Here is a 17,157-nt window from a genome sequence, read left to right on the forward strand (position 1 = left end):
GTAAGGGGTCGGGATCTTGAACTGCTATCCCGATTTGGTTAGCTTTCCCGTTTCTGGAATAGACTATACTTTATGTGGGCTTGAGGCACGTGTCATCCTTTCTGCCCTGGGCGGTGACTATATTAGTAGGCGGTAAAAATTGACAGATTGATCGCGCCGTTTTTTTTTTTTTTTTTGTCGGTTGAGGGTCCAGAAGCTCAGCACTTTCATTCTTGACCAGCCGCCGGTCTTTTGATCTGGATATCTTTCGTCTTATTCATTCAATTGCTGCAACTTACGCACCTAATTGTGGCCGGTGGTCTGTATCGCTGGAAGAATTGTCCCCGGAGAAAGACCCGGGCGAAGAACTTTTCGCGAGCTCGACGATAGATATCTCGTAGCCAGTCAGGCTTACGAGGGTCAGAGATACTCCGGAAATCATGCCTCGCAAGGCGATCGATTCGCGCATTCCCGCGCTCATTCGAAATGGCGTGCAGGAAAAGAAACGGAGCTTCTTCGTCGTGGTTGGAGACCGCGCAAAGGATGTGATCGTGCACCTGCACTATATCATGTCCAGCGTAGACGTCAAGCAGAACAAGTCGGTGCTGTGGGCATATAAGAAGGACCTTTTGGGATTCACAAGTCATCGGAAGAAGCGTGAGGCAAAGATCAAGAAGGAGGTCAAGCGCGGCATCAGAGAACCGAACCAGGAAGATCCTTTCGAACTGTTCATCACCCTCAACCAAATCCGTTATGTCTACTACAAGGAGACCGAGAAGATTCTGGGAAATACGTATGGAATGTGTATTCTGCAAGATTTCGAAGCCATGACACCAAACCTGCTTGCGCGCACCGTCGAGACCGTCGAGGGAGGAGGTATCGTCCTGCTGCTCTTGAAGAGCATGAACAGCTTGAAGCAACTTTACACATTATCGATGGATATCCACTCGCGATACAGGACAGAGGCACATGACGACGTGGTAGCGCGCTTCAACGAGAGATTCATCCTGTCCCTGGGTAGCTGCGATTCGTGTTTGGTCGTCGACGATGAGCTGAACGTCCTGCCTATTTCCGGAGGAAAGTCCGTGAAACCGCTCCCCCCGGCGGAGTCGACCGACCCTTCCAAATCGGGCACACAAAAGGAATTGAAGGCTATCAAGGAGAGCTTGGCAGAGTCGCAGCCCGTCGGTTCATTGATCGGTTTGTCTCGGACCGTTGACCAGGCCAAGGCGCTCCTCACATTCGTCGATGCGATTGCGGAGAAGACGCTTCGGAACACTGTTACACTGACTGCTGCCAGAGGTCGAGGAAAGTCAGCTGCTCTTGGTGTTGCGATTGCGGCTGCAGTTGCTCACGGTTACAGCAACATTTTCATTACCTCGCCCAGCCCAGAGAACTTGAAGACCCTGTTCGAATTTGTCTTCAAGGGATTTGATGCTATGGGATACCTCGACCATGTCGACTACACTATTCTTCAATCCACCAACCCCGACTTCAACAAGGCCATTGTCAGGGTCAACATCCACCGCCAGCACCGCCAGACTATCCAGTACATCCAGCCTCAAGATGCGCATGTCTTGGGCCAGGCCGAACTCTTGGTTATCGATGAAGCCGCCGCTATCCCCCTGCCTTTGGTTCGGAAGTTGATGGGTCCATACCTCGTTTTCATGGCGTCGACCATCAACGGTTACGAAGGAACGGGCCGGTCCCTCTCCCTGAAGCTGATCCAGCAGCTCCGTGAGCAGTCAAGAGGAGGTTTGAAGGCAAACGGAGAGGAAGATATCGATGTCGCCGATCGATCTACAGGGAAAGCAGCCAAGGGAGCAGAGAAGGGTCTTGGTGGACGCTCCTTGAGGGAGATCACATTGTCCGAGCCCATCCGTTACGCCCCCGGCGACTCTGTCGAGAAGTGGCTGAACAAGGTCCTTTGCCTTGATGCAACTCTGCCCAAGTCCAAGATGAACACCCAAGGATGCCCTCACCCTTCGAAATGTCAGCTGCTCCAGGTCAACCGAGACACCCTCTTCTCTTTCCACCCTGTCTCCGAGAAGTTCCTGCAGCAAATGATGGCTCTCTACGTCGCTAGTCACTACAAGAACACGCCTAATGACCTTCAGCTCATGAGTGATGCACCAGCACACCAGCTCTACGTGCTTGTACCGCCGATCGACGAGGAAGCTACCAAACTTCCGGAACCCCTTTGTGTCATCCAGGTTGCGCTTGAAGGTCGCATCAGCCGCCAGAGTGTCCTGAACAGCTTGAGTCGTGGCCAAAGAGCCGGTGGTGATTTGATTCCCTGGCTTGTTAGCCAACAGTACCAAGACGAGGACTTTGCCGGTCTCTCCGGTGCCCGAGTTGTCCGCATTGCAACCAACCCCGAATACCTGAACATGGGCTACGGGTCGCGCGCTCTCGAACTCCTCGTCGACTTCTACGAAGGCAAATTCACCAGCCTGGACGAGGACGTCACCGACCAGCCCGAAGAAATGGTCCGAGTAACTGACACCGAGCTCGAGAACTCCAACCTCCTAGACGACAATGTCCACGTCCGCGACATCCAAACCATGCCACCCCTCTTCGGCAAGCTCACCGAGCGCCGCCCAGACACCCTCGACTACATCGGCGTCAGCTACGGCCTTACCCCCTCCCTCCACAAATTCTGGAAACGCTCCTCCTTCGTCCCGGTCTACCTCCGCCAAACTGCCAACGAGCTCACCGGCGAGCACTCCTGCGTGATGCTCCGCGGTCTGAGCACCGGATCCAGCGACATCAGCTGGCTGGGCGCGTTCGCACGGGACTACCACAAGCGCTTCCTCGCCCTGCTGTCCTACCAGTTCCGCGAGTTCCCTTCCGTCCTCTCCCTCAGTATTTGCGAATCTGCCAACGCAGGCGAGAAACTCGATCCCTCCATCGCCCCTCGTCCCTTGACAAAGGCTGAGCTCGACGCCGCCTTCTCCCCCTTCGACCTTAAGCGTCTCGACAGCTACGCCAACAATCTCCTCGACTACCACGTCATCCTCGACATGGTCCCAACCATCGCTGAATATTACTTCGCCGGCCGTCTCGGCGGCAAGGTCAGCCTTTCGGGCGTCCAGCAATCCGTCCTCCTGGCCATCGGCCTGCAGCGCAAGAAACTCGAGGATCTCGAGAAGGAACTGAACCTCCCCTCGTCGCAGTTGCTTGCCATGTTCCTGAAGATCATGCGCAAGATGTCGACGTACTTCCGCGCGTTGGTTGAGGGTGCTGTCGCCGATACCCTGCCCAAGGAGGCAATCCCCATCTCGGCACCGGCTCCCGACGCACACGATGAAGTCGTCGATGAGCGCTTCAAGCCCCTGGAAACCGGGTTGGAAGATGAACTCCGCGAAGGCGGTGAGAAGATCGACGATGAACTGCGTGAGAAGCAGAGGGCGCTGATTGATGCCCTGCCGCTTGACAAGTAAGCCTCCCACTCTGTTCCCTGTATTTGGACTTCGCTTCGCATCACTATCTTAAATCAGAATGAACAATAACTGATCCCAGTCTCCAGATACGAGATTGACAACGGTAGCGCTTCGTGGGAAGACGCTGAGAAGCAAGTCCGCGCTGGAGGCGCATCGACCGTCAGCGTGAAGTCTGCGAAGCAGTCTAAGCGGAAGAAGGGCGAGTCTGCGCGGGAGATCTACGATGCGGAGATTGAATCGAAGAGGCAGAAGATCATTAAGAAGGGCACGGAGGGGAAGAAGAAGAGGTTTTAATTGAATTGGTTAAGAGAAAAAGCTTGTTTACTTCGGTTTGATTTGTGGGCTGTACGTTGCATTCAGTCATGGTGTTTTGGGGTGTCTTGTAAATAAGATTTTTCTAGTATTATTTGATATTCAGCATGAAAATATTTAGATATTCCAAGCGCAGCGCTTTGATCTGTACTCTTTCCCCCAAACAGTGGACACTTTTACAGCTCGTCATGCTCATCCTCTTTCCCAGCAACAACTCCCTCCGGCAACTTCTCCTTCTTCCCATCACCCAACCGAATAGAATCAATCCACTTCTCAACAGACACAACACTAAAGTCCTGGCTTTCGGAATTATCATACCTCCTCCACCAACCCCTCCGGCCATTCACCGCGATAATCTCAACCGTCTCCGTAGCCCCTGGCAATCTCAATTCAGCGCGCAAAGTCTTGCCACCGGTATTAATAGCCGGGACACTGTAGAACGGGAAGAGGTTGCTTTGGCGCTGGGCGTGTTTGTGCGCGATGTCAGACAGACTTAACACAGCTGTTTGTGCCGGGTTAGGGAGGTCGGAGTCAGGGTCCTTAGGCTCTGGGAGAAGAGCGAGGACACAGGTTCCGGATTTGGGTCCCAGACAGAGGGACTCTAGGATTTCGATTGTGGGAAGGGTTTTGATCTCGGGTGTTTTGATGGGGACGCTGGCGGGTTTGGATTCTTTGGCGTCGTCCGGGATGACCTTGTGGTCTGGGGATTCGGTTGGTTTGAGATTCTCTGCTTCGTCATCGTAGACGGTCGAAGACTGAGTCTCTGCGGATTTGCTGGATTTGGACTTGGAAGATGACTTGGCCTTGGCCTTTGCAGGAGCGGGATCCGGGTTTGGTGCGGCGACCTGGCCAAGGAACTCGACGATTGGCTTCTTTTTCAACTCGCCATCGTAGACAATAGGCTCCTTATTACCACCAGGAAGCAGCACGAGCGTAGGGAAGTTCTCAATACCAAACTTCTCAACCGCACCGGTTTCCTTACTGCGGACCTGCCCAACCTTAATTGACCCAAGGAAGTCAATCGCAATAGCTCGAATAAGAGCACTAGTAGTCCCTTTCTCCGTAAACAGAATTGCCTTCGGCTCCTCATCCTTCTCAACCCACGCATCCAAATCCTTGTCCGTAAGCCTCTTCACATGGTTCGGAATCCTATCCACAACCGCGTCGACAATCGCCTTTGCGCTCCGCGCACCCTGGTAGTCTTCCACCGTAGGGTTCCCTGATTTCCTGGACGGAGTCATGATCTTGAGGGTTGGGAAACCCTGCACGCCCATCCGGCCGCAGAGAGGCTTGTTGTCGTCATCATCGCAGTTGATGGCTGCGACTTTGGCCAGGCCGTCTAGGTTCTTGGCTGCTTTCTCATAGGCTGGTTTGAGGTTTTGGCAGTGGCCACACCAGGGGGCGTAGAATCTGTACATGTTAAATTTGGGATGGAGATTGAAGGAGGGGTAACTTACTCTACGATCTGCCAGGCTGTTAGTATTTGCGCAATTGATCGATTGAAAGGGAGACTTACCGATGTATGATTGGAATCAGCGATTAGCTGGTTATATGTCTTGTGGTTTACCTGCAGCACGGGTGATTTCTTAGTATAGATGCCATCGGCGCTGACTGGGAGAGCGGCCAGCAGCGATGCGACAAGGAGAATTGGCTGCTTCATTGTTGTTCAATTTGCCAGTACTAGCAGAAGGCAAGATATTTTAGTTGGCTATAGAATAAATTTGTTTGTGGACGAGATGAGGTTTTTTGTGTTGTGGTGATGCAAAAGGCAAAGTGGCCTGAAGCTCTTGGCATGTGACTTTCTATACAACCATTGTGCATTTCATGGTCTTCCTACATACAACTATCTAACCACATCCGAGGACTGGCAGCTTAGAAATAGCCTAATATGCTTTATTTAAATTAAAAACCGATTCATATTGAAAGAAAGTTCCTGCGAAAGTGTACTTTACATTGACACCCCTCATGCTCCAGCTACACTATATGATTTCAGCTTCATATTTTCCGAAATTATCAACTGTCTCTGCACGTCATGGTATCAACAGTGATACATTCTTTTTATGGCTTCTGGGACCCAACAAGCATCGCTCAAGTGCCCTATTGCGGGCGATGCCGTCAAGCGATCCTCACGCCAAGGACGATCTTGAACACGGACAATCGGAGTCGGTGTATTTGCAATAAACGGTGTATGTCCGATTTCCCCGAGCGGATTCGGGGCCATAATTGAAGCGTCGCTGGATTTCTTGTCCAAAACGTGGAGAACCGAGTGGGGATCCGATATAGTGTGGAGGGCCGATACAGTTTGATAAATCATGGCTTTCTCCCAAAGCGGTCCCTGGAGGGGCAGAACTTCTCTAAAGGCGAAGGGATTGAGGGTGGTATCGCACTTTCAATACAATGGAGCTTTTATGGTCCGTTTTGGGCTTGTTCGCAGCATTCTTTGTGTCCCAGATCATCTATGATGTCTTCTTCTCCCCGTTGAGGTCCATCCCAGGACCTTCTTTGGCCCGTTTTACGAGGCTTTGGGAATTGCATGTCCTTCAACATGGACACTCGCATATGGAATTCGTCCGTCAACATGAGAAGCATGGTACGTCGCAGCTATTTACAGGAGACTCATCCACTAACAGAAGAGTCAGGTACTGTCGTTCGAGTAGCACCAAACCGTTATAGCTTCAGTCGCCCTGAAGACGTCAAACTCATCTACTCCCCCGGCAGCAAATTCCCCAAATCCGAGTACTACGAGGCCTCCGGCAACCCTCACCAAACCAACATCTTCTCCGTCCGGGACATGGCAGATCATGCGGATAGACGCCGGAAGGTCGCTTCGTTGTATACTATGTCGACTATGGTGGCTTATGAGTCTGCTGTGGATCGGATGACTGCGGTTTGTCTGAGGAAGTTGGAACAGATTGGTAGGGAAGAGAGGTCTGTGTCTGTGCCGCAGTTTATGCAGTATTATGCTTTCGATGTTATTGGGGAGATTACGGTAAGTCCAGAGGAATAAAACGAAATGGATCTGAAAGCTTATGGCTGTAGGTGGATGAGAACTTTGGAATGATGGAAAGAGAAGGCGATAACACCGGCTTCATTGATACAATCCGCGATTCACTCGTATACCATGCAAAATACGGACTGATTCCGGACGTTCACCGCGCACTCGTCAAGATCACAGACATCATCGGCAAGCAGGGCTCGGGAAGATTTCTCCAGGATCTCCTCGTGAGGAAGATAGAGGAACACAGCAGTGACGGGTTTAAAGACAAGCGTGACCCACGCTCCGAGCCATTCATCGCTAAGGTCCTAGAGCAGGAAGCTGCTCAGAAACTTACCCGCATCAATGTGCTTGACTCTTGTGGCGCCAACATTGCCGCTGGCTCTGATACCACGGGGATCTCACTGAGTGCAGCATTGTATTATATTTACAGGAACCCGACAAAGTTGGCCAAACTGAGGCAAGAGATCGATCAAGGACAAGCAACCGGTCAGGTGTCAGACCCGGTGACCTTCAAGGAGTCGCAAAACATGCCCTACCTTCAATCCGTGATCAAGGAAGCTTTGAGGATGCACCCTGCTGTAGGAACTATCCTAGCTAGAACTGTTCCGGAAGGAGGAGCACATTTTGCAGGGCGTTATTTTCCCGCTGGAGTAAGTAGAATCATCTATGATGTACCAGCCATTGGCAATGTTGACAAAATATCGTAGACCCAAGTTGGTGCAAATGCATGGGTTTTGCACTATGACCCTAAGATTTATGGACCAGACCCATACGAGTTCCGGCCAGAGCGATGGCTCGAGCATGACAACGGCTCGAAATTGCGAGAGGCTATGTTCTTTCCAGTAGGTTTCTCCCCTGCTGCAAAACAACGCCCAAGCATACTGAATCACGTGTAATTGACTGATTGATTATCAGTTTGGCGCTGGCTCTCGTACATGCATCGGCAAAAATATCAGCATACTGGAAATGAGCAAGGTGATTCCTCAGATTGTCCGTGCCTTTGACTTCGAATTCAAGCGACCAGAGCAGGAATGGGATTTATTTTGTTCGTGGTTCGTCTGGCCTGAATATGAGTGTCTGGTTCATCCTCGTCAAGCTGCAGGGGAAAACTAAGGTGGATGTCTTGACTAGTTAGCATTTTGCTTTGTTAGAAATACCACTGTGTTTCCATGAGCTATGAGACAATGATCGTTTAACAAATACGACTGTCGCGTGTAACCTCCTGCAATTTCTGCCCTCCAGGTTTTGTAGAGAGTAGTACAGCTAGATCTGCAAATGTCTGGTATGGTATTGATGCATTGGAAATTCACATTATCAGTCTTGAACGCCAATAGAGTTTATCAAAAGAGACTATTCAGAAAAAGTTCTCAAATTCTTGCCATGTCCACTCAAATATCTTATCACCAGTGATCCGTTTATTCGTCGGCCATTGGATGCTCAAAGGTATAGCTTCCCAGCGCTCGGGGCAGTGACTTCTGCCGAAAAAAAAGCTGCAATGACCATACTCAGATCCATTCTCTTTGCCCGGCAAGTAAGAATTATTACCTTGCCTATGAATCGTGTTTGGATTTTCCTCGTCGGAGCCACTTCTTGTACCCGACCCAGATGCAGTATGGACCGTGTCCTCCCCATCATCTTCCTGACAGCTGATCTTCGTATGGTTGTTATTGACCGGAGACTTCAACATTTCGCCCCACATGACAGGCTTGAGTGCATCGCCGCCACCAGGCGGAGGATGGCATGCTACACTAATCGCGGCGCTGCAACTGCCGGCAAGTGGCATACTGTTCTTGAAGTGCTTGAATCCCAGGCCTAGAATTATAACATCATTAAAGCACCAAGAATAACGGCAAATATGATGGCTATTGGCGAATGGCCGCATGCAATGAGACGTTCTGGGGTTAGGTTGTCGGTCATATCATACAAGATAACCTCCACAAAAAACACGCTCTAGGATACTAGCCAATATAGTATTGTGTGGGTAATCGGCAATGGAATACTGTATCGATACGGGAGACTGAGGTAAATATGTCGAGCGCTGGTGTCCTTTAGGCCAAGAGACACGCAGTGGTTTGCGTTCCGCGGCGTAGTCATTGAACTCGACAGCGAGAAGCATGGCAGTCAATATGCTGTTGTAGAAAAAGTACGCAACTGAAACAATGACCTGCGGAGTATTTGCAAGAAGGGCCATCGGTATAATCCCTGAACAGTTGCTGGGATCGTCACAAAGCTTGATTACTGTAGAGGATGTGACACTTCCAAAGCCCAAATCCAATAGTGCCAGAAATGATATATTTTCCTTTTCCGTGTCAAGCTAGTAAGGCTGAGTAGAGTGAAAGTAAGTGGCATCGCAAGGAGTAGGAAGCAGCTGTACAGGGCACAGGTCAGAGGCACTCGTCAGTTGCAGGGGGGAACAAAAAAAAAAAAAAAAAGAGGGAGGAGAGAGTAGGAAATGAGAAACATCTACAAGCCAGATACCACGCCTACGTTTGGACCATCCGCAGCGCTTGTTCACCTTCTCTTTGTAGACCGGAAAGTTGCAAGCTGAGGTGGTGATCTTTCTTTATCAGGCCTCTCCCAACATTGGGGACTCCTTTCTGAAATGTTCCTCTTTGGCAATAAAGACCTATGCTCAGTTGTCCGATCAGGTCTTTTGAGAAAGGATGATATGGCATCCCCAACTGTCAAGAATATCTCCTTCCTATCATCATAGACTGTCATGAGCATACAAGCAATCTTGATGATGTTGCATATAATAATTGTGAGGCATATAGAAAGACTGAATAGCAGTTGGCATCTTTCATCAACTTCCTGGCTTAAGCAATGGTCGACCGAAAGGGCAGGGAAAGATGAGTTCACAGTCTCCAGAGCATGCGCAATTCCTGTATTCTGGATTCTAATATCCTCCGCCCATGAACTGTTCTTCCAGCGAATCACATTTTTAAGACAATGTTGCAGTTCGCTTGCCTGCGGATATCCTCGTAAGAAATGAATGAGACTCGAAAGGTCCTCAGACTTATCACCGAAAGTAGTGTGGTCAGGCATTACACCGTCTCCGCTGACATTATAGCTGACATACGGAGTATCCGACGAAAGATCCATGTTCAATAGAGGAGCTGACCAAGGTATGGAAAGTGCGGTGCAATCACAAAGGCATTCCGCTTTGCATTGCTCGCCTAGGTAATGCTTCAAACAAGGATATCTCGTACAATTTGTTAGGTCGTCTATCTTGTAGGTGACGTTAGGATAACTCGGCTCACTCTCACATATCGATGAAAATGAATTTGACAAGTATTTCTGTGGTGAATTTCCCATACCAACCCAACGCAAGGATGCATCATCCGCGTTCATATTGTTGGTGACGAGAATGAATTCCCTCTCTGAAAGGTAGTCGGCAGCGTAGGTATTGATGCATTTCTGTGTACCAAGACGTTCAAATTTTGATACCTCAGAGTAGAAAGTGGACACATTCATTTAAAAGTCCTACTCAGAGCAGCCTGCATAGTCATTATTTGGCGGGTTGTTGAAGTTAAAATCCGCAGATGCCAGGGCAACACCATATTCATGTGTGCCCAGAGCGGAAAACACAGCAGAATTGTACCTGAGTTTCACGGTTAGAGACTAGGTATGAGGGAAGAGATATTTGAGGCTAACACTAAATGAATTGGCAAAGAAATCAGCAATATCACCCGTAATATACATCTTCTCGAGCCAACAAGATATAGATCCTTGGTGCTAGACATACCAATATGGAGCCACTTCTGCTGAGTGTGGGCATTTTCAACATTTTGGAGAGACGGTGAACTTAAAGATGTAGTTTCTGCCAACAGAATTGTACTGAGGATGTTTATCAGCAAATGCAGGCCACGGACCCAGTTTTTGAAATGTCACAATCCCCGTGGTAAAGCATGGCAGAAATAAACCCCTGGCCCTCAAACTTTGAATAAGAATGGACAACCGCAGCAATGGTCAGGGAGATGTTCAAGAAAAGAATAATGGAAGCACAAAATACACAAATGAGAACACCTATTACCCATTCCCGCTGCTGGCCCTCTTCTCTGGTGTACTCTATTGGCAAAACTTTGAGGCAGACAGGGGGTAAATTGTGGTATCAGAAATGTGTTGGATTCGTTGCCATCTTCTTCCAGAGAATGGCAGGCCCTGTAGTAGATTAGTCTCAATAGGATTTAATTCTTTCAGTAGGACCAATATACTAACCCACCAAGTTCATATTCTTCGATGTCTTTTTCACGACTTCCTATTTGATTGTACTTGAGCTTGCCAAATGGCCAATACCAAGATTGGCTTATTGATTGGGTCGATGAGGGTGACCAGGGCGATTGGCTCACGGTGTTTGGTTCCATTTCTCATGAGCTAGAAGAGCAAAGTTTCCGTTTCAAAGATCAGTGCTGGGATCGCCACGTTGAATAGGTAAATCTATGATATTTTATCACATACTCTTAGACATGATTCACCAAGGCTGCTCAGCCTCGTGCTGCAGGGCAGACCTTCGGATTGACCTGAAGCGACAATGATCTGTTGTCGAGGTGATCAAGAGACCCTGGTTTGGTTCATGTTTTCTTTTTTGCTCTTAATATACGGGGTGTTCAATCATCCAAGTTCGAGCCATGACTCGCGTGCACAATGCTAATGGGGCTGACTATTTATCAATCTGAATTCTCATCACTATCTCTGCACTGATCCTGTTGCAGCTCTTTGAGCTGCATGTTCTCTATGCACCTGTAGATAGTCTGACCTGTAACTTATCTTGTTTGTCAATTCCTAATATACATCTGTACCTGACCCTGCACCCTGACAGAAGTTCTACAGTAGTCAACCTCGTATAAGCAAAAATGACAAAAAAAGCCTCATATCCTAATCGGGGCATGCATCACGTGTCGTCGTCGTCCCCGCACCTGCCCGTCTGTACCTCGCTTGGAACGAACACATACATATATTGTGAAACGGAGGCTAAATGACTCCCTCAATGATTCTGCCATGGGCTGCGACATGATACACAATTTCTACTCTAGCTTTGAACCCACCGTTGTCTATAGATCCAATCCGATCCCGCCATGGATTTCACCCCAATGGATTATACTATATCCACCCTACCCCGGGAAATATTCTGGATGCTCCTGGATTACTTAGAGCCCCGAGATGTCATCCGCTGTCGCAGTGTATCTCGCTTCTGGAACAAAGCCTTCAGAGACCCTGCTAATCTGGTTCCGTTAATGCGGAAATGGTTCCCGTTGGCGAAGGAAGTTCGGGAGCTAGTACATAACCAAACTCTGGATACTGAGTGTACGGACGTCGATGATGATGGTGATTACTGGCGCCCGACATTCGACCGCATAGCCTGCAGATACGACCATCTCGCTCGGGGCAATCCCAGATCGACCCAGAAGTTCAAACTGAGCGATCACTTCGGCGCCTCTGGCGAGAGAAAATGGTTCCCGGTGCAGCCGTGGGAAAACCATGCTAGTCACTTGATGCAGCGAGTTGACGATTTATTTTACGAGTCTTCATGGACATATGAGGATGGTCTGCTGGTGCTTCTAAGCGCTGATGATCGTTGTCTGGTGCTCGTGGACTTGGAGACGGATAGGAGGTTCATGGTCCCGCTTATCATCAGGGGGAAGGTGATACGAAGAGTGCGTCTACAGAAACGGGTCCTTGTGGTTGAATGGGCAGAGCCGAAAGCCTTCCACTGGCTGAATGACTCGGACGGTGTACATCGCCATTTTGCTTCCTCGTTTGACGTAGAGGGAGATTCGACCAGTGGGTGGAGAGTGATACCCCGGAATGAATGGAAGATTATGTTCCTCGGCCACCCGCTCAGCGAACGAGATCGATTCTTTTCCTCCCACAGTAAAACCCATTACGTGATATACATATGGCAGCCCAACCGCAGCTTATACACTGCAGATGAGGACGCACCCATCGAATCACTCATGGTATGGGATATCTCGAAACCATCTTCATATCGACCATCTCTAGACCCGACAGGCTGCCTACGAGTCCCCGGTCAAGACACCGGCCCGGAACAAGTCACCCGCCTGGGTTTCAGAGAACTAGGCTTTCTCTCCGTGCGACAGCGCGGCCTTCCAGCTATCCAACGGCTAGAAGTCACAGGCGACGCGCAAGCAATCGAAATCACCGAGAACATCTGCACAGGACCAATGGACAGACTCGTTGGCCCGGCGGAATGGACGTCAGAAGTGCAAATCACCAGTATCCCCTTAATTGGCGAAGGACCCTGTCTGAGACGAACATTAACAGATGTTAAATTCCCTCCCTATCGTGGGAGCAACGGCTTACAAACAAAACCACTTGCTTTTGCTGCTTGCGATGAGCCTTGGTATACGATCGTCTCGGAGACGATTGATGAACAAGCTCAAGTGGGTTTCTGCCTTCATTTGAGCCCGTTCGCGTGGCCTTTTGTTTTGAATGAGTTCCTTAGTGTGAGAACTCCGTCTTCGGATGTTACTTTGAAGCCTGGTGAGGTATATGAGATTACAGGTGGGGGTAGGATTTGTGGGAATGAGAGGTATTTGGTTGGAGAAAATAGAAATCGCGAGCTTGTTATATTTAGATTTGATAAATAGAGTATACCCTACGGTAGATTTGTAGCATAACTAAGCCTGCGGATTCTGAAATATCTAGATACTAGCCTATTCTAGACTACCCTGCGTAATACTAGTAAAAATAGACTTAGAATATCAAAAGCCGAATCCTGTAATCCAGATGGCAAGACAGAACAATGAAAAACCACCCTATAAAGTCCAAGGCATATCCATATTTCCTCCAGCGAAAAGACAGATAAAACCCAAATTATTTTCCTAGCCCTGAAACTTGCATCCCACGCACGCCTTGATTCCACAACCAGGACAAATGAGCGTGAAAATTGGCTTCCACCGGTGACACACCTCACACTCGGGACGCTCGAACTCTTTCTTCCAATATCCGAGATGCAAACAAGCACCGGTAAAAGGAGATGGCTCAGGCTGAGGCTTTGCAGCGGAAAAGGTAGCACACTGATCCTTCAGCCAGCCGCAGTAGGCTTCCATGACTATGCCGCGGAGTTCGATCTGAAGGTCCTGTTCTGTGTACTTTCCGCTGGGGTCGTTGAGCTTGGCCATGAAGTGCGGGATGAAGGGGCCCAGGAGGCTGGATGTGTTGGCGAACTTGCAGTTGTAGTCGTTGACGCGGTTGTCCTCATGTTCGACTTCCTCGTCGCTCGTTTCGGATTCTTCCTCGGAGGAGTTGGTATCGGTGGTTTCGGCAGTGTTGATTCGAGAGGATTTATCTTCGGCGCAGTCAAAGAACATGGTGATATCGTCTTCGTCGATGGTGGATTTGTGGTGGGAGGAACTGTCGTCGTCTTCGTCGGAATGCAAGTATTCGCTTTCTTGTGCGGTGCCATACTCTGATGACACTTCTCCTGAGAAATTTGAGGAACGGTTGTCTTCTTCCTCGTTTCCATGGCCTTTGGGTTCAGCTTCATCCACAGGTGATGCAGGGCAAGATTCAGCCTGCTGCACCTTCTTATCCTGCCCAAGCTCCTCCCCATGTTCGATTCCATGCTCCTCTTCATACTGTTCTCCAAACTCCCCCTTAAGTTCAACCTTCTGTTCCTCACCATGATCCTCTTCTTTAGTCTCCTCTGCACACTTCTCTTTACCCTCTCCCTTAATCGGCCCCTCATCATCTTCAGACTCATCCGGATCACGCTCAACCCCCGCCCTATAAGCCTCCTGATGCCTCCTCTTCTTCTCCGGCCGCTGCTCCTCAGCCTCCCTCCCCTTCTGTTCAAACTGCCTTAGCACATCCTCAGCAGAAACATGTCCCCTCGCCCTCAACATCTCATCAATTCTCTTCTCCCTCTCAATCCGCTCCATCTCCTCCCTCGACTCCCTAGAGTAAGGGTTCATATGCACGCTGTTTGCATAGCTGTACATGTAGTGAAATTCCGCTTTACTTTGCGTCCCGAAGGTGCGCGGCATCCATTTTGTGTAGAAGCCTCTGCCGCCACGGCCTGCGGCATTGGGGCCTGCTGCATAGGCTTGTCTGATGCGTTGGGAGCGGAGGTCCTGGTCGTGTTTTTTGCGGCGGTAGGGGTCGCGGAGGGTTTCGGCAGCTGCTTGGATCTAAATGATTTCTCGTCAGTACTGGGTTTGGCTTGAGGGGTTGCTTTCGCTTTGAGGGTTGATGGGTGAATGGGCAGGAGGGATGAGGGTCGTACCTGTTGGAACTTGTCGACGTCGCCATCTACCGCTTTGTCTGGGTGGTGCTTCAAGGCGAGTCGTTTGTAGGAATGGTTGATGTCCTTGAGGGTTGCGTGGAAAGGGACCTCCAGGACCTCGTAGTGATTGATTATTTCGGTTGTAGGCATCATGAAGACCGAAAGTCAAGACTCCTTGTTGTTGGAACAGAAGGAGGTTAGGAGATGAGGGTAAAAGATGATTTCGCGCTATGGACAGTACTCTTTATCAATAGCAATGTGCCCGAAGACTTGAGACACAGTGAGCTGCCACGCTGAGTTGATGATGCCCTGTTAATCTGATGTCAGAGCAAAGGAATCATAAAGTTGTGTTTAAAGAATTTGTCTGATGGCAAGGAGATACAATGGGGGCTGTCAAAAGGAGAGTTGACAAGAGGAAAAGAAACAACCTGTCGGGGAAATAAAGAGGGGAGTTTGACTGGACAGTGAATGCCCTACAAGGCCGCTGACTTGTGAATTCAAATGGCATTCAATAGCATATATACATGGGACTTCGTTGATTTTTCATTCTTTTTACATGAAACTGGATATACTGGACATAGGGCTGGATCAGAATCGAGCCAGTTCAGGATACCCAAGAAGTCACATCACAGAGAACAAAAGAAATTGTAAATTCGTCTGATTTTACATGTTGGAACAAGTCTAGGTATTCACGGATAAGTCTACACACATGGCGACTTTCCTCCACAGAAGCATCATGACAGCTTCTACATGTCAGCACTGGCGGTGGCACCGGTAATAATTTCAACCAGTTCACCGGTAATGGCGGCTTGACGCTGACGGTTGTACAAGATCTGGAACCTACAGAAGGGTTAGCAACCTGCGAAAGTTGAATAGTAGGGTTTCAGAGCTTACTTGTTGATCATCTCACCAGCGTTCTTCGAGGCGTTCTGTACGAGAAAGAAAATTAGGTTAGTTTGGTTCATCTGTCAATGCATTTCCATGCCACCGGGATACTTGCCTCCATTGCGTTACGACGAGCCTGTAGCTAGTTAGTAACAATGCTTTCTCAGTTCATTTGATCACAGGAAAACTTACCGAGATTTCGCAGGCGTGGCCTTCAGCCATAGCCCAGAACAGGTTGTTGGCAAGGGAGTATTCGCGGAGGTTGGCCAGGACCTCGTCGTTAACCTCGAAAGCAGAGATGTTGGCTGCGCAATCAATCGTTAACTAAAATTGCAATGGCCGCAATAATTGCAAGGGGAACTCACGGGACTGGGTGATAGCTTCCTCAGAGTAGGCCTCGATGGTCTGAGGCTCGTAGCTCTGAGCGTTGACGAAGTGGTTGTACAGGACCTTGACGCTAGCGTACTCGCCAGGCAGCAGGGCGATCTGGTCGGCGATGGCCTGGGCATCAGCGAAGGTGGGAATGTCCTTGCAGACGTTGGCGAAGCTCAGAACGATGTGCTCGGGGTTGGTACGGGCCAGTTGGGCCTTGGCCTTCTCTCCGAGCACAACAATCTCGGCATTAGGGTTCTCTCCCAGGATACGGCGGGTAGCCTTAGCCAGACCGGAGTGGATACCACCACAGAGACCCTTGTCGGAGCTGGCGACGACGATCAAAGTCTTCTTGTCCTCGAGGGGCTTGGTTTCGGCGTTCTCGAAGACAGTGTTGGAGGTTTGACCGTAGACACGCGATTCGTCCATGGCCTTCTGGGCACGGGTAAGACGAGTCGAGGCAACGATCTTCATGGTGTTGGTGATCTTCTCGATGTTCTTAATCGACTTGAGACGGCCCTCAATTTCACGCAGAGTCGCGAAGTTGGCGGCGTTGGCGGGCGCAGTGCTTCCAGATAATTAGCCATTTTATTCTTGAGTATCCCTGTCCAGTTCAGTAGCCCAATTATGTTCCCGCATATTAATGTGGTTTTCGAAGCAGGAATTGGGTTGGTATGTGCGAACGATATGGGGGGTAATTGGTGGTGGTGGTGGAGTGGACAAGCGGAAGAAAGGTTCAACGACCTACCGGGTGAGAACGGCACTGCCGGCCTTGACGGCCGGACGAACAGCGGCGCGGGAGAACATTGTCAATGGAAAGAAGAGTCGGACTGGGGGAAAAGTCCAAGAGAAAAGAGGTCAACAAGTTGTGGTGACAGGAAGGCCGCAAAGGTCAATCGAGTGGGCAGAAACGGAAGAAGTCG

General features: G+C 49.6%; 6 protein-coding genes across 6 annotated transcripts; 3 read left to right on the plus strand and 3 right to left on the minus strand.

Moving 5' to 3' along the window:
- Positions 1–419: 419 nt before the first annotated feature.
- On the plus strand, positions 420–3,716 carry KRE33 (ribosome biosynthesis protein KRE33; the record flags this gene model as incomplete). The annotated part of the gene is made up of 2 exons (XM_043276318.1): positions 420–3,418; positions 3,509–3,716. The coding sequence occupies 2 exons, from the start codon at positions 420–422 to the stop codon at positions 3,714–3,716; spliced, it is 3,207 nt and encodes a 1,068-aa protein (XP_043132838.1).
- A 194-nt stretch (positions 3,717–3,910) lies between these two features.
- On the minus strand, positions 3,911–5,394 carry ACHE_11719A (putative disulfide isomerase; the record flags this gene model as incomplete). Its single annotated transcript, XM_043276319.1, has 3 exons — positions 3,911–5,144; positions 5,192–5,199; positions 5,251–5,394. 3 exons carry the CDS (start codon positions 5,392–5,394, stop codon positions 3,911–3,913), a joined length of 1,386 nt encoding a protein of 461 aa, XP_043132839.1.
- A 737-nt stretch (positions 5,395–6,131) lies between these two features.
- ACHE_11720S (cytochrome P450) lies at positions 6,132–7,845 on the plus strand (the record flags this gene model as incomplete). Its single annotated transcript, XM_043276321.1, has 5 exons — positions 6,132–6,324; positions 6,374–6,723; positions 6,774–7,382; positions 7,440–7,574; positions 7,648–7,845. The coding sequence occupies 5 exons, from the start codon at positions 6,132–6,134 to the stop codon at positions 7,843–7,845; spliced, it is 1,485 nt and encodes a 494-aa protein (XP_043132840.1).
- A 3,962-nt stretch (positions 7,846–11,807) lies between these two features.
- Positions 11,808–13,237, plus strand: ACHE_11721S (F-box protein; the record flags this gene model as incomplete). The annotated part of the gene is made up of 2 exons (XM_043276322.1): positions 11,808–13,133; positions 13,196–13,237. The coding sequence occupies 2 exons, from the start codon at positions 11,808–11,810 to the stop codon at positions 13,235–13,237; spliced, it is 1,368 nt and encodes a 455-aa protein (XP_043132841.1).
- A 337-nt stretch (positions 13,238–13,574) lies between these two features.
- ACHE_11722A (DnaJ domain protein) lies at positions 13,575–15,130 on the minus strand (the record flags this gene model as incomplete). Its single annotated transcript, XM_043276323.1, has 2 exons — positions 13,575–14,882; positions 14,978–15,130. 2 exons carry the CDS (start codon positions 15,128–15,130, stop codon positions 13,575–13,577), a joined length of 1,461 nt encoding a protein of 486 aa, XP_043132842.1.
- Positions 15,131–15,723: 593 nt separating this feature from the next.
- Positions 15,724–17,041, minus strand: ATP3 (F1F0 ATP synthase subunit gamma; the record flags this gene model as incomplete). Its single annotated transcript, XM_043276324.1, has 6 exons — positions 15,724–15,817; positions 15,872–15,906; positions 15,978–15,998; positions 16,055–16,167; positions 16,228–16,802; positions 16,983–17,041. The coding sequence occupies 6 exons, from the start codon at positions 17,039–17,041 to the stop codon at positions 15,724–15,726; spliced, it is 897 nt and encodes a 298-aa protein (XP_043132843.1).
- Positions 17,042–17,157: the final 116 nt, after the last annotated feature.

The sequence above is a fragment of the Aspergillus chevalieri genome, chromosome 1 (genome assembly GCF_016861735.1).
Source record: "Aspergillus chevalieri M1 DNA, chromosome 1, nearly complete sequence".
Classification (NCBI taxonomy): Eukaryota; Fungi; Ascomycota; class Eurotiomycetes; order Eurotiales; family Aspergillaceae; genus Aspergillus; species Aspergillus chevalieri.